General features: G+C 37.4%; 1 protein-coding gene across 1 annotated transcript in view; it reads right to left on the bottom strand.

The window, feature by feature from the left end:
* Positions 1-282: 282 nt before the first annotated feature.
* The window catches only part of CLSTN2 (calsyntenin 2), a 215,708-nt gene continuing 199,549 nt past the window's right edge, over positions 283-16,441 (bottom strand). Inside the window, exons 11-18 of the mRNA XM_062583070.1 lie at positions 14,743-14,909; positions 11,481-11,629; positions 9,918-10,141; positions 7,360-7,530; positions 6,629-6,774; positions 5,142-5,265; positions 3,381-3,565; positions 283-2,694 (exon numbers count right to left, since the gene is read on the bottom strand). Of these exons, the coding sequence (XP_062439054.1) occupies positions 2,488-2,694; positions 3,381-3,565; positions 5,142-5,265; positions 6,629-6,774; positions 7,360-7,530; positions 9,918-10,141; positions 11,481-11,629; positions 14,743-14,909 (1,373 nt within the window). The 3' untranslated portion in view covers positions 283-2,487. The remainder of the gene's footprint in view (positions 2,695-3,380; positions 3,566-5,141; positions 5,266-6,628; positions 6,775-7,359; positions 7,531-9,917; positions 10,142-11,480; positions 11,630-14,742; positions 14,910-16,441) is intronic.

Raw genomic sequence — 16,441 nt, forward strand, 5'->3', positions numbered from 1 at the left:
TAGAGATGTTAAAACTAAATCCCAGTTTAGTTTTAAATCTGAAATTGACTTTTATATGCCTAATTGTAATTTAAAAAATCTTTTTCTGAGCAGAAAGCTTTGCTTAGATACGTGCTGCAAATAACCATAATGAAGAGCCTGTTTCATGTCACTGACAAAAATTAACAATGAAATAATGATGTCCCCCCTTAGTATTTTCTTATTTAACTCTCTGGAAGAAAAATGATAAATAGATTTTGTAATGATTTATTTATTTTCATAGTTGGAAATGGTCTAATGCAAGTCTTTTCTAAGATACCACGTCTATAAATAGAAAATTTAGCCGATTCTACAATCCTTATTCCTGCAGATATGGTTTATTTATCTGGGCTTGGTTCTGCAAATATTCATGTGTATTTAATTCATGTGAGAGACTGCAGTAACCATAAAATGGGACTGCACACATACATAAGAAAACTTCTAAGTGGCCAGTTCCAAGTCTTAACAGTCATGTGTCAGATCCCTCAGCTTAAAATAAATAGCATGAAGAAAGATCTCTAACTTTCAAATAAATTCAGGTGAGTCTTTTCATAACTTTCTTGTTGTTAAGGTCCAGTTGCTGTCAGCCTATCCTGACAGCTATCATCAGATCCAGAAACTGGAATTAAAAGACAAGACCAACTCCCTCTTGCCGTAGTACAGTCTTTACATTGCAAGGCCTGCACGAGCTCAGGTGCTAATAAACAGATAAAGTATTGAGAGATGGCCGCCCTCCAGATTTCTTAAACTCTAGGAGAAAGTGTTACTCTTTGCAGGATCAACTGCCAGTCACAGGCGGCCAGTAAAGTCCTGTTGTGGTGAGACTGACTACTTGTTTCTTTGGGAGGCAGGGGAAGAGAAGTGGCTCATTTTACAGCAAATTACAAAAACAAAAGCAAAAGTCAATTATGAAACTGTGAAGAAAAGGAAATATTTAGAAAAAAAGCAGAAAAGCCACAAGGCAGCATTCACTTCCATGCCGTTTTGTTTTTATGCATCAGAATAGTTACCCTAGAAAGTGCGGTATCATTGGGTATGCATATCATTTGAAGATACAAAATTATTAAGGAACGGGGACAGGAAACACACCACACAGACGTACCAACACATTACACATAGCCTGTTTTCTTTTTCTCTTTTTTTTTCTTTGAACAGTGCTTAAGAAAAATATGCTGTGTTACCATAACAAACTAAAATACTCTCACAAGCTTTTAAAGAGTTTTTTTTTTTTAACTACTTTTGGCTCCAAGTAGGTTTTATTTGTTCTACTTTATAAAACCTTTTGTTAATGGTAACAGCTTCATGAAGATGAAAAAAGAGTTGTTATGAACATGAAAGACAGCTGACAGTTGTCTATGACGTCTGTCACTTACTTTCTCTTGTGCCACTGTTATTTGGTGAGTAAGGGTACAGAAGAAATAGGGCATAATGTTTATAGAACAAAGCCAGACAGGAATTCACACTGGCTTTATTCAGTAAAGCAAACGGGAACATTTTCCTCACATAAAATCACTGGTTAAATCCCCACCACACATAGCTATTGAATAATGGGCATCACTTATTTTCCGCTTCTTCAGTAAGATACTGTAGCAAGCTAATGATTTTGCAAGACAGACTGTAAAGCATTGATTTGCTGCAAATTGCTGAATCCATAACTAATGAGCAGCTCTACAGGTTTTTCAGTAAATCATTCTCATTGCAATTTACATTTTGCCTAGGACAGTATTACTCAATCTGTGCACACAGAATAATTCGTATTTTTTTGGTAACACCAACAGGGGATGCTGAAGGTTTTTTTTAAACTCTGGTAAGTACGTTTTCCTGGGTGGGCTGGATAAAACCTGTCTTCAGGGTTCTGACAGCATTTCTGAAAAATACACTGTCCATTCTACACAGGCACACAAGCATCCCATGGTAAGTAAGTCCTAAATAATACCTTGTAGAAGACAGTTAACATCCAAGAAGAGAAGACATATGGAATTCCATCTCTGTCACAAGTGGCACTAGAACTCTGCCCTAATTTGAAGGTGGATTTTATTTTACATGTAAGATTATGAAGCCAAATGGCAAATGTGTTTTTGGACCCACACAAGTAATTCTTCATAACAAGCTGAAATCTTTTCTTTATGAAAAAATAGCAAAGGCAAAAACCTCTATGGATTGAGTGACAGGACTTCTGTCACATATCTGTGGTACAGAAACAGGAAATTGAGGACTAAGCTAACAGATCAAGTTCCAGATGCCTCTATTATCGGTGACACCAGTACATTTATACTTGGTTTTCTCCAGGCTTTGCAACTCACACCTAGGAAGAGGGTCAATTCTATCATTATCAATTACTACAACAAAATCATTTTAGGCAAAAACAGTTATAGGCAAGCAGAAGTTCAAATCCTGTCAATGAATTCATAGACTCTGAAAAAACATTGTATTGGTGTTTACAAAAGGATCAGTGTGGCAGAAGGGCTCTTAGTAGGGAAGTGTTGAATCATCCCACTCCAACTGCTCTTGCCTGGTGGCATTCTGTTTGTCTCCCTTTCGGACAACCACTTCCTCCTCCTCCTCCTCCTCCTCCTCACTCTCCTCTGATTCAGCACTTGTTGTGTCTTCCTCTTCATCTTCTATCTCTTCTTCCTCCTCACTCTCCTCTTCTGCCTGATGAGGCTTTTCGTATTTCTATAGTACATTTAAAGAAATGAAAGAGAGACTGTAGAAGAAAATTGTCTAGTTGCTAGCCAGTGCCTGTGTGAATGTGAACACGTTCCACATATAGAAAAGCTAACATGCTGGGAGAATATGCTATCCTTATGTGAACATTAGGCATCAATTATGATACAGCTGACTGATTGATAGTAAATATTCAGAAACTGTTTTAGTAAGAATAAGTAAGTGGTATCTGTTGCTTAGTCAAACTGCTGAAGTTTAATCCTTCCACGTCAGTTTCTTTAAACTGCTGATCGCTCCCTGTTTTCTGAATTACTCCTGTTTATGTATTAGTATATACATTTTTAGGTTAGTATTTACATTTTTAGGTTAGATCATTTTGGGAGCCTGGGGTATAAATATATACAATGAATGGGGAGGAAGTGGTTTTGTACCCAAGAATTCTTCACCATCCAATTTAATAATACATATGACAACAAATATTAGTAAGTAAGTGCAAAATTACATGTTATCATGGTGTGCAGAGTTCATATTTGAGAAGGGCTCTGAATGTATTTAGACACAACCTGTTATTCCAGGTCCCCACCTAAATAAATGTACTCTGAAAAAGCCTTAAAATGCACTACTAGGTAAGCTATCAGCCCAGATAATAACTTAGTAATAACAGCATGCCATAATATCATGTCTCAGTTATGTACCTCCATGGGGTTGATGGTAATTGTCAAAGCAGAATCATCCCAGTCCATTTCATTTTCTTTACCTCCTTCATTGTCTGTGGAGCTCTGCTGATGAGCCATCCGAATTCTGTAGACTCCCAAGGCTACGATGAAAATGAGTATACTCACACAGATTATGATAACGACAGTAGCCACACTTGGAACAACTGAAACAAAAGGCGGAAATGGCGGTGGGATCACATCTGTGGAACAAATTGTCTAAAAAAAAAAATCACTAATTGCATACCCGATTGTCTATGTTCTGCCCTCAGCCCCTCTTCCTTTAGGTTTCTGCTGTCTGCCTGGGACTACAGGAAATGGTGACAAGTTACCATCTGCTAGGGCAGAATATATATGAATGGCATTGACAAATAGCTATTAATGAGCATTATAAATCTTAAATGAAAAGTGAGTTTGCCTACCTTTCTTTTTTTAACCCAATTTACTACAAAAGACAACTGCAGAATGAATTAGTTTCTGAACAACAGTTTTCATCAGTTAAGTTATCTGCGTATTATCCCTGATTACAGCTAATTAAAGCGTTAACCTCACTTGTGTGGAACAAGCGTGTATCAAGCTTATATTTTAGACAGTTTCAAACAAACACTTGTACTGTGATTTCAATCTCAAATTCCAAAACCTTGCAGCTCTATTGGCATGTATTTATTACAGTCTTGCTGGCAGACTCTTACAGATTCAGACATCCTCTTCACTGCCCTCTTGCACTCCTGGAAGCCTCTCTCTCCAGCTAGTCACAGGAAGACAGGTCTTTAAACTACCCTTATGTTACCAGCTCCGTAACTGTACAGGTTAGTACAGAAATACTGCTATTTTCTGTGTATCCTTGCTACCTATGTATTGAAGTGCCATGTCCTACAGTAGTTCTGTACCCCATTATATTGCCTTGCCTTGCCTGTAAGAATGGAGTACTTCTTTGTTTCTCACAAACATTAGGGTTAAAAAAACAGTTTTTAACAGTTCCGGTATTAGCAAAATATCTGCACAAGCATACAGAAGCATACAGTGATTTTTTTATAATACCTACCTGTAACTCCCTACAATTTGCATCAGCTTTATCTCTCTACCTAGGTATCCTGCAGCTAAAAACATTTCAGGATCCAGTATTTAAGCAAGTACCTCTGACTTTGACTTAGTTTCACTGAAAAGGCTTCTGATGTGGGTAGGTATTTAAACATACACAGCTAAAACATTCTCAAATTCTGGATTTAACATATGCTAATACTTGCCTGCACTTGGCTAGGTGGATCTGTCTTCTGTCCAGATAGTGCTAGGCTTAAGTCTGGACAGCTGCTAACAGAAGGACTGCAGCACTTACTTATTTATTAAAAAAAAAAAAAAATCATTTTGCCCAGCAAGGAGTGGGCAGAAATCAGTAAGCCATCGGAATTCAGTTATACAAAGACAATATGAGCATAAATATTACTTTTCATACCACATATTACTAGAAATGAGACACTTACTTTGTTAACTAGATGGGTTGAAGTAGACAGCCCTTTATGAAGACTTTAACAACGATGCTAGCTTTTAATTGTAAAGTACCTCCTCCTCAGGAAGAAGAGAATTAAATGTTGCCTTCCTTTATACCTGTGCAATGATGGCTGTGAGGTTGCACAAGATAGGACTGTGGGCTCCAGGGCTTAATTTGTTGACTAGGCTGAATCACAAGGGAAATACTGACATGGCAGAATCACTAAGAGCAGTTACTATAAGATTTTCACATACCTGAGTTGGGAGAAGCACTTATGCTTCCCTCTGGGTGGCGGACAGGCTGGAAAAATTGCGGCTGTACCATCATATGATTTACCTGGTCCATAAAGTTGGAGTTGGAGCTGTGTAGAATATTAATCTGGCACAAGATGATAAGAATATGAGATCAGATACTAGAAAGTGCTCTGTATGCCAAGCCTGCTGGCACCACATATTACACTGTATAATGAAGTTCATCAGCAGACAGGAACATTATTATATAGAGCTTATGGACCAAATTCATTTTTCAGTCTAGAGAAAAATACAAAGGCTAATGTATTTCTTATTATTAGCCCAGTCCTTTAGCTATTGACTTTGAACTGACACAGGAAAGGAAGCTCTTTTTTTAGTTTTACCTGTCTGTGAAGTTGTGCCTTTTTCTCTATTCTAATCAGTCTGCAGGTGTTCCCTGAAGGTTAACAGGAAGTTTGTCACTCTGGACATTGACAGTTTCTCAAACTGGTTGAGACTAAAACCAAAATAATACGAGAGGGTATCTTGGTTTTTCATGTTTCCCTTCTTTCAGCCGAGTCATTTGAAGATAATACTGTTTCTCTGTCCTACTCACAATTAATGTTGTAAGCAAAAAACTGTGAAGTTGGTCTCAGGGCTGTACCATCCTGCTGCAGAATGCTAAGGTGTACAAGGAGGATTTTTCTGTGTCATCATAAGAACCTAATTTTAAGTTTTGTGCATATGGTTAAGGAGGTCCTCTCACTCTCCTTTTAGTTACTTGGTACCTAAGTTCAAGACTGAATAACTCGGTTCTGCAGAACAGATCCTTAATTTTGCTGATACGCATCAGCACTAATTCTCAGTCACTGTGCTGCACTGGACTTAGCACTAGCTGACACAAGCTCAAGAGAGCTATTGAAATTATCATGAGTAACAGAGCATGTCCGGACAGTAGATCCAAAAGAATATGAACGATGGCATATGACGTCTATCTATCTTATGCACTACCTATATACTGACTTTCTTCCTCAAAGAAATCTGAAATGCAGTAAATTACTAGAAATGATCGCCATCTGATGAACAACAAATTATTAAGCTTACTGCAAGGGAACAGTGCTTGGCAAAACTGAAAAGGTAGTAACTTCAGGGAAGAAAAGTGTGACAGGTGAAGTTGAAAAAAAAAGCTAATTAAGGAAAAGTAATGAGACTGTGATGATTTACTTCTGCTTCTCCAACAAAATATATACATAGGAGATTTTATGTGATAGTTACATCATGGAAAAACAGTGATGATGACCTCATTCTCCACAGATGGACCCACACCCAGGAGTGCCCACAGAAGAAGTCATACTTTGTATTTGTTTGAAACTTAGACCTATCCCCGTTTGATTACGGTTAGCAGAGTATGTCAATCTTTCTACAAATTTTAAAACTCAGTGTGGCTCTAAAGATGAGGTTAGTGCTCAATTTCAGGTCTAGCAAAGAAAATTTGATTGAGCTATGCTTACCTCCAAGTTAAATTCATTACTGGTGTAACGTCCATTTAGCTCTGAGCACTTTACTCTGAATTTTCTGTCAAAGGTGGCAGAAGTGTACCAATTACGATACCGAATCTGCCGAAGAACCTGTTCATAGTTGTACATGGTGTCCACGCCTGAAATGGTAGCAAAGCAGTTAATAATCAGGAAGAGATGCTATTTAACAAGTGCTCTGTACAGTACAGGAGAAAACAAATTTTCAGAGAAAATAAAAATTTATCAGAACAAACTGAAAATGGCAATGCATAAAACAGTCTCTGGTAGCGACTCCGATGCATATTATATTATGTGAAAACAGCTTTTGTAAAGGAATGTATCTCCATAACCGAGAGGTAAAATATTACAACAGCAAAGTTTTAGAATAAATTACTTTTAGCTCACTAGCAGCACTCTACACTTGTATGTGCCACAGTGATGGTCCACAAGAATCCCATACTTAAAGCAGTATTGCTATTTCCCCTGTTCGGTGAGGGGCAGGAGGTGTGCAGAACTAAGTCAAAGCTGTGCTGCACTCCACAGGATAAATGCAGCAAGAAGTAACAGGAGAGATGGTATCTCTTTCTGAGCCACCATCTCTCCCACAGTACATCCTGGTGTTACACCTCAGAGTTCTGCCTCATTGCTTTAGAATTAGTTCTTTCATTCCAAGAATATAATTGCTGGTGGGACTGAATTAGGGCAAGCGAAGTTCATGAACATACCATAGACTGAATAGCCAACTGTGGAATTTGTGGCATCTAGATGTTTTCCTTTAAGCTCCTCATGATCTAGTTCTAAACACTCTTTCTCAGGATCTAGTTCCATTCCGATGACCAAAATATCACAGAAATCCAAGTTGTGAAGCATTTCCTCTAATACAACTGGCTTATTAGCTATGAACACATGAGAGATATATACCATAAAAAAAAAGAAACTCTGAGAAATCATCACAAAACAGTTTAGTCATTTATGTGCCTTGAATCACGGCTTTCAGTTTTCACCAAGATGACTGACTTATTCTTTGCTTATATTAAACACAGACTACTTGAAGCAAATCAAAGGCAAAAAGTATTCTCCCTGCTCAAATGTTGAAATGACAAAGGCCTAAAAATACATACAGAGATACAAGATAAATTGCATTATAATAAAAGGCATTCAAGAACAGTGCTGAAGTATAAAACTGAAATCTGATCCTAGAAAGCAATTCGCATACTAACAATTCTGCTTTTCAATACTGTATTGATACCAGGCTGATATTACACACTGATTCTTGTCTCAGGGAAACTTGAAGCAGAAAAAAAATAATGCATCAAATATACGCTTGCATGATTCTCTCAGCTACTCCATGGCCCACAAAATAATTTGTATTTCAGAGGACACTATGTCATCTATCCAAGAATATGGTATTGTCATAAATAGCATGAGCCTAGCTTATGTGAGTTGGAGAAACTGAGTTGGAAACTGATTACCTTTTAGTGAGTATGCATGCTTAAAAAAAAATGTCACTGGAAGACCAGTGATTTAGTATTTTAATTCTCTGACCAATTCACCATGAAGTGGCTGGCAAAACTGCTTAACCAGCTCCCTGAGACTGCCATCATATAGATACAGAGACTGGAATCTTGGAAATTGTGACCCATTTTGTGACTCTCAAAGGATAAACGGGGCAGGAATGTATTAACAGAAGCCTTATGCTTCAGATTCCCAACTCCTGATGATGTAGTGAATTTGACTATAAGACCTCTAAGTATTGCTGGAAATTGTTCTAATTTGTGCCAAAATTTCAGCGCCAACTCGCAAGATAGCCAAATACAAATCATACTAAGGCTGATGGGTTGGCCCATGGGAAGTTATGAGAGAGACAGGCGAGAGCTGGATTGCCAAGTAAGGGAAAGCCGTAACTAGTCAGGCTTTTTGCTCCTGCTGTCACTGCGCATATAGGGCAGCAGTTTCACTGCTGTGAGGGGAGGACTGATTTGTCTACAGGACCAGGACAAACAACAACAGTTTTGCATTCCAGGGCTCCTGCCTGCAACAACTGCCTACATTCTTCCTCTGATGAGGAACACCTCTGATTTAACTGGTGCTGGGATGAGGGACTACAAGGTGACTAAATCAGCCGCCTCAGCTATGCCTTATCTATCTGCTGCAATCACAGTGCTCAAGTTGTTATATAATTTTCCCAGTAAGTGGAGAAACAGTGATGGCTAGATATACATACATAGCTGTTTTTTGGTCTGCCAGATAGTATCATCTGGCTAAGAGAAATAATGATTCAAGCTGTGTAATACAGGAACTGAGACTCAGAATTCAGTGATCCCTTGCAAAACACAGATATTCCCCAAACCCATTATTATCTATTCATATTAACCACTATAAGTAGATTTAAAAAAGAGAAGTGGCACACTAGGAGGTGCTCAACTTCCATGTAGCTGAAGAAAATCTCCTTTGTTCCTTTTCAAGGTGAGAATCAGGCTTTTCAGGTTTCTAGGTGCTACAACAGTGATTATGCTAATAATTATTTTAGAAAAATGGGAAGCACTTAGGAACTAAACTGTAGCACACCAGTTTCTAATTCACTGAATAGTTTTGAAGATGTCAGTGTTTAGAAACATGTGGCATCATATATGGAGTGTCTCTTAAGTGTGTGAAGGACACTGATCACTCTTGTATGCAAGAATTTTTTTTAAATACCTTAATTGAATGCGAAGAATATTATGATATAGTACACTTTCCAGCATTTGAAACCATCATAATTGAAAAAAATCTGTGCAAATGAGGTTCATAGGATTGTTTCTTCATATATGTAGGAAAATGAGGCACAAGGGGACTACATTACTTACTAAACTGACTTACTGACCCAAAGGCACAACAGTAATTGGAAACAGAAAACAGACTAAAAACTCTCAAAGTCAATTACTGCTTTCCACTCTATTAATTTAACTAATAATATTATGTTAAAAGATTCTAAAGAAAATAGGTTATTTAACAGAATATATGGAGAAGGATTTCAGTAGTGCAGAGGAATTACTCTAGGAGACACACAGAATGGGAAAGCTGCTTTTTTTTTTTTTTGGAAGCACATACAGATGTAAGAAAAGGGATTTATTCACTTTTCAATGTATTTTGAGTGTTCTGAGTTACAACATTACTGTTGGATAACATAGCTTAAATTCATTTGTGTGAACTGACTTCTTTTGTGTTACTTGTTTATACTTTACAAAATATGAGGGGGTCATATTACTGAGTAATAAATAATATTTAAAATAAATCCACAAACCTCTATCATTTTCTTTTAAGTCCACTGGATAGTCCATTTTAGTGATTGTGCTGACAATCTTGATGTCAGGTAACAAAGTAACACCTCTTTCAGTTTCAAACTGTGCAGCTGGTCTAGCAAAGTGGTCCATCCCACTTATTGTAATCTTGGGCTCATTGGCCTGAAACACCATTACATACGCATCTATATCTGGGATACTAATGCAGACATCTTCACCAAAACATCTGAAAAATACATTATTCATTAACTGCATGTAATACTTTGCACATCAGAGTCACATGGCATTTCTACTGCTTCTCACCCCTTTACTTTCTCAGATCCATCTGTTTCATACTTTGACACTGTAACATAGAAGAACATATATCTGCATCACCACATGCATAGGTTAGCACTGCCAGTAACAGCTCTGTTCTACTCATCTCCTCCCACATTCACAGCTACTGAAATTACATAGGGACAGCTTAACAGATTCATGACAATCTTTGGTAAGGTCACTATGAGAATAATGTTTTGATGCTTAATTAATGTTTAACAAAGTTAATCAGTAGTTAAAAAATATTACGTGGTGACAATGAATTGTAGTAAACCTAACATTTAAGTTCTCAAACTGATATCTAATGACTGAAATATGTTTATTTTGTTATATGTGAACAAAAAGCCTCATTATCCATTTAAATTGGATATATCATGAACTCATTCTGGCACTCCCCCATTTTTGCTGAGGACAAGGGGGATCTGTATTAGCATTTTTGTTTGAAGCAACACTGTGCTTTTGAAGAAAATCTTGTATCATCTCTACCTTTCTGCACCTTGGCACATACCACTGACCAGCCCCGGCGTGTGCAAATTGGATTCCTTCCAGTGAAACTAAATCAGAAGCTGCTCTCCCAACACTTTGGTTAACCCACAGCACTAGGCTAACCTAGCGCTAAATAAAAATTGCGTACAGTGTGCACGTGGGGTTCTCTGCACCAATTGTTTCACTCAGCAAATCTGCTCTTAGTGCACTGTACAACCTGCTGTAACATAGAACTACCCCAGGGGAGCTCGGAGTCGGAGTGGCAGGCAGCTCTTGCATTATGTAAAACATTATGATGTGGGTACTCACACAATTGTTGCATGAGAACAGACGGACACACAGATTTCTATTTAACACAAGGCACTTACAGTTCAGTAATGAAAGCCATATAAGGATAGAGACAAAGGCTATGTCTAGCACAGGCATAATACTCTTGTCAACTATAGTCCGTTAGTTACAATAGGCCAGCTTTAAAAGTAAAGGCTGTGGCTAAGACAGAATGATCTGTAGCTTTTTAAAATGTACCTTTAGTAGGACTATAAATGTATGTGCTGTTCGGACTATAACCAGAACACAACTAAATAACATTCACAAGAAAAGTTTCTTAAAAGCAAAGTATCAAAAGAAAACAAAAAATTAATTCAGCATAAAAGTACAGATTATAATATAAAATTATCATTTATTAATGTTATTTTACATTTCTGTTGAAAAAAAGTAACTCATTAAAAATAATTCTAATCAGTTTAGCTCAACTATAAACTTACTGCACTTTAGATGAGACTTTGAGACGCCGTATGCCTGCAGTAGGAAATTGTCTAGAATTGATGTATGAGACCTTTCGGAGAGCTTGATTTATATTCTCAATGTCATCTCCTTCCATGACAAGGACTGACTGGGAAGGGTTGAAGTGATACTGGGAGAAATGCGTATGATTAGTATTTAAGGTATCAGGTGCAGAGTACAGAACAACACATTTTAAGGACTGTTCAACAGAGATAACTCTAAAATCTAATAATTCAAGGGAAAAAATCTTAATAGCTATTGTTGACGGAATGCTTATGTTATTCCCCAAAACATGTACTTAGCAGTCGTCTACTTGATCCATTAATATTATTGCTACAATTGATTTTATAGTAAATTAATCTAGATTTGCTTTACCTTTTCCAGCCTTACTAACTTTGCTGATAGTATTTCTGCAACCATATAGTTCAAAAACATAATGTAACTATTATTATTACATAATTTTTTAGGTCAAGTGTACTCCCACTTTAGAAATACTAGCTTCAATGACAGTAGTAGGCAGAAGCATACTTGTCTTGCTTTCTGCTTATTTTTACCCAGGGCTATCTTTTTGAGATATATTTCAACATGACTGAACAAAACAATTATAACATTTTCCTGCTACATCTTCATTAATGTCAGTCCCAATCAAGGGGGTTCTGCTGTCTCTGTCTCATGATCAATAAGAGGTGTCATGATTTAAAATGGAGCGGCTCCTTGCATAAAGCCACCTGCTCATTTGAGCTGATGCAACCTGAAAATTTGGTAGCTACCCCTACCATTGCACTGACCACAGAGCAGTCTTGCTGACCAAAAAACTTTGCTGCTATATCTGCATAGAAAATGACTGAGTTTATTTTCTATCATAAATCATCTTGATTCCTTTTTTGTCTGTTGATTGTTTCAGTAAACCATCACCACCACAGAGAAATTCATACTCTACTGCAGAAACCACAGAACTGCGCCCTTCTATCACGTGCAGTCCCTTCCTAAAGCTGGGTATTGATTATATGAACACAGTCTATCATATAGACAGTGTAGACATGTAGACAATAAGAGTCTACAGTATTCTGAAAGAAAGAGTTAAAAAGCAAAACAGCAAATAGGCTGTGAAGACCAGAATGAAGCACAGGGTTCTCTGTCAAACAGAACACAAGAGAACTGGGTTAAAGGCTTGCGAAGGAAGGTCATAATGTCCCAAAGGGTATTTTTTAACAAAGGAGAACACTAGCACCACAACCTGCACGCACTTTTTTGCTCTTTCTGCCAACTAGCAACAGCACAGAATAAAATGATCAAAAGAAGACTCTAGCTAGCTAGTTAACTTAATAGCTCAGCTGCCAGAACAGCTGGAATGCTGCCAACAGGACCAGAGAAAGCCCTAGCCTGAGCCATTTTTGTCCTTCTCATTAAAAAAATGCTAAAAATAGCAACAGTTTAGACAGTGTCTCTAAAGGCTGTTACAGATACCTGAAAATTAGGCTGCAAATACAAAAAAAACTTCAACACTGCTAAGTAAGAAACTGTAGCACAGCTACACTGGGCTTTTCTAGCAGGCTATAAAGGTGAAGTTTCAGGAGTCCAAATTGACCAGCTGGAACTTCTCTCAACATCAGTTTGGCAACATCCAGTCTACTAAGTGCCATGCAAATACTCACACGAAACCTATCTCATACGTTTGTCTGAGATCAGGTATGTTTATTTTTGACACCAGCAACTCTTTATTAATTTTCTCTTGAAGGTCAAGTGCCAACTGTTCCTCTTCCATCTAAGCTTCTTTCTGTCAGCCCCAGTAAGATACCCTACTACAATGTATCTCTGACTGCTTCTTTGATTCTTCCCTCCTGCTGTTACACTGACTGTTGAGCTACCTGAGGAGGTAAAAATTAAAACAGTAACTTTAAAGAACCACTGTATCACATCTGTAGCTTGGAAAATGTTTTGGAGTTTGGTCTGAAAAAGAAAAGGAGGGAAAAAAACCCTCATTTTCATTTTTCAAATTGCACTGCTAGTACCGTCAGAAAGCCAATCAATCACCCCTGCTGCAGCAACAGTGGGAGGTTTAACATATTTTTTCAATCCCATGAAACAACAAATTATTTGAATACTTTCAAATTTAAGAATTTGACAATAGGGGAGGAATTACTATGGTTTTAAAAAACACTATACACAAAGTGTATACTGCTTTAATTAATGTTAAAATCCTAGCCAACACCTTACACAAGGTGTTTCAATGAACAAAAACTAAAGGTGAACAAAACACTAAAGGAAAATGTGCTGTTTCAAAGGTCTGCATGGTCTGCAACCAAATTATCTTCCCAGTTGTTTTCATTTATTTAATTTAATTTGAAGCACAGTTCCTGTGGAAGATTGTGTTTGTTATTGGTATACTACAAAATGGCTTAATTCTAACCAACCTTCGAAATGCACCAATAAAAACTTTCCAGTTTACCAAAATATAAATGGGTAAGTGTAAACATACTTGTCACCTAATAGCTGTATCAGTAAAGAAAATGCTATTTATGTAAATATTACAGAAGTCATTCAAGATCCTATATGTGTATACAAAAGAAAAGAATTGTCTCAATGAATGCAGAGCAATCTGGCTACTGTGTCAACAGAAACATTGTTTTCCTTTATCTGTTGTTGTCTGATCTTAGATAAAGTATGACTACATCAGTAAAAATAGTCCTATCCTATGCACAATGAGGATGGCTAATGATTTATATGCAAATGTAAACTTTGAATTTCTTGACTTGATGCCCTTTATTGCCCAATTTTAAAGTCTCATAACATATTTTCCTCCTGGAATTCCTTTTCCAAGCTTATTACATCTAGACTTCTGAGTTGCTTGTAGATGAAAGATTTGCTATTTATGCCTTCTGCTGCTTTAAAACTATTTGAAATCAAAGTTTAGTAATTCTTTAGAACCCCATCTATTTCTGTAGAAATATGTATTTCTGCTGAAGTACCAAAATACGCATGAACACACAACCTGGAAATTCTTAGAGACTCTGAAATATCAGCAGCACATTATTTCCTGAGCATCTAGCTTTGAAATAATGGAAACGTTTTTCTTTGCTGCGGCGCAGCTCTTCTACTGTTCAGTTTTTCCTCTGCAAGATTTCATGGGAAATTACAATCCTCCTGGGAGTACATTTGTACTGTGTGTACTCTACCTTGGGCTCTCCACTTCATAAATCAGCTCTAAATTTTTATCAAAGATGATGTCAGTTCATCCCTCACCTTTATTCCTTGTCCAAGACTCTCAAGAGAATTAATGTCCAGACCTTCCTTGCAGGCCTGCAAACAGGAAATCACTTTCTGACTCTCAATTTTGCCAGGCCGGATAGTAAGACTGGCCAGACTGCCATGGAAATATTGAGCAAACCTCGGCTTGGTGACTTCACCTCCTGCAAGAAAGAGAATATGAAGCAATTACTGATACAAAGTAAAAGGCATGCAATACACTTTACAGTGTTTTATCACACGTTTGAAGATTTAATATCCATTTTAGCGAAGTGCTTTTGCAGTCCCATTTACTGTGTTAGAATGAAGAGAATCCAAAGTAGTGTATGCCTTGTGGATTGCTAGGTGATACTCAGTGCCAGCCTGTCTTTAAGACTGTCAATATTTCTTGTATTATATTCGTGTGTTTACTGAAATGCTGGGATAGCATACTCTGAGATGAAGCATGGCTTCCCAAATCTGTGTTCCAGGAAAGCACAGTATTTTCAAAAGTGTAAATAAGAAAGCTATTGATCTTCATGTTCTCAAAATTTTGACTAGGCTTCAAATAAGCAAAATTAAGTAACAACAAAAAGGGTTATCTGAGTGATCAGAATATTGGAGTGATCAAACTTGAATATAAAAAAAAGTTTAAGGCCCTATGTTTATTTATACAAGTTTTTGCAAGTGTCTAATGCAAGATCACTTACAAAGCCTTTCTCTCCCTAAGAAGCACAGTTCTTAGGTATGCTAAGAGTGGTGGCACGGCTTGAGCAAGCGAACTGCCACACTTTGCACAATTGTTTCTGAAGATACGATGTAAATTCTCGGCAGAGAATGCAGGCCAGTGCGTACAGTACTACTGTACAGTGTTTAGAGGGTTTCTTTTACCTAAACCAGTGCATTTAGTGCCAGATCAGGTCTCTCCACTGACTGTTGCATGAGGCTGTCCAGCTACACTCTATTCAGCTTCACTCTGTGCAGCTTCAAAGGAAGACTGAGCTTTAGGAGATGTCAATAAAATGTGATTACATGCTGCCTGCACCAGTGATCATAGCATCTAAATTACTCTTGGGATATTAAGTGATTTACTCATCCTTCTCTAGGAGGATTTTTAGAGCTTGTCTTCCCTGTAAGTGTTAGCCTGAGTCAGTATATGTGAATTACTGCATACCTTAAGCCCGAGAGGAGTAAGAGAGTCATGCAACAGTGAAGCCATACAGACTAATTAGATTTGCAGTTGATAAGCTGTTGTAATTGGTAGATAACTCATCTCTACAGTTTGTAGCTTTAGTGTCAAATAAGGCCTATTTCTGCCAGGCCAGCTAGCTTGAACTTCAACTGGAAGACTTGTGTGTGGACTGGGGTCAAGACTGTAACAAAGTGACAAGTTTACCTTAAGCTGCTGTTGCTATCATCTTTTCTAGCATGTGCAACAGTATAAGAACTATGAAGACTCCTGTTATTTTACATGCTAAGGAAAACATACTTTGATATACTGAGAGAAAGCAAGATACCTAGGTGGGCTATTTCTTCATAGAAGCAGTTAGTTTTTTGTCTTTTATGTTAACATTGCAGCACAAACTCTCTCGCTTTATTCCAAAGAAAGATCCCCAAAGAGAGATTATTCTTTTCTAGTTTTTCATTCATCTGTGAATTATACAGAACACTTCTGGGCAGATTTTTTTTGACCTTTCATGGAAATTTTCATGTTCTC

The sequence above is a fragment of the Rhea pennata genome, chromosome 9, assembly GCF_028389875.1.
Source record: "Rhea pennata isolate bPtePen1 chromosome 9, bPtePen1.pri, whole genome shotgun sequence".
NCBI lineage: Eukaryota > Metazoa > Chordata > Aves > Rheiformes > Rheidae > Rhea > Rhea pennata.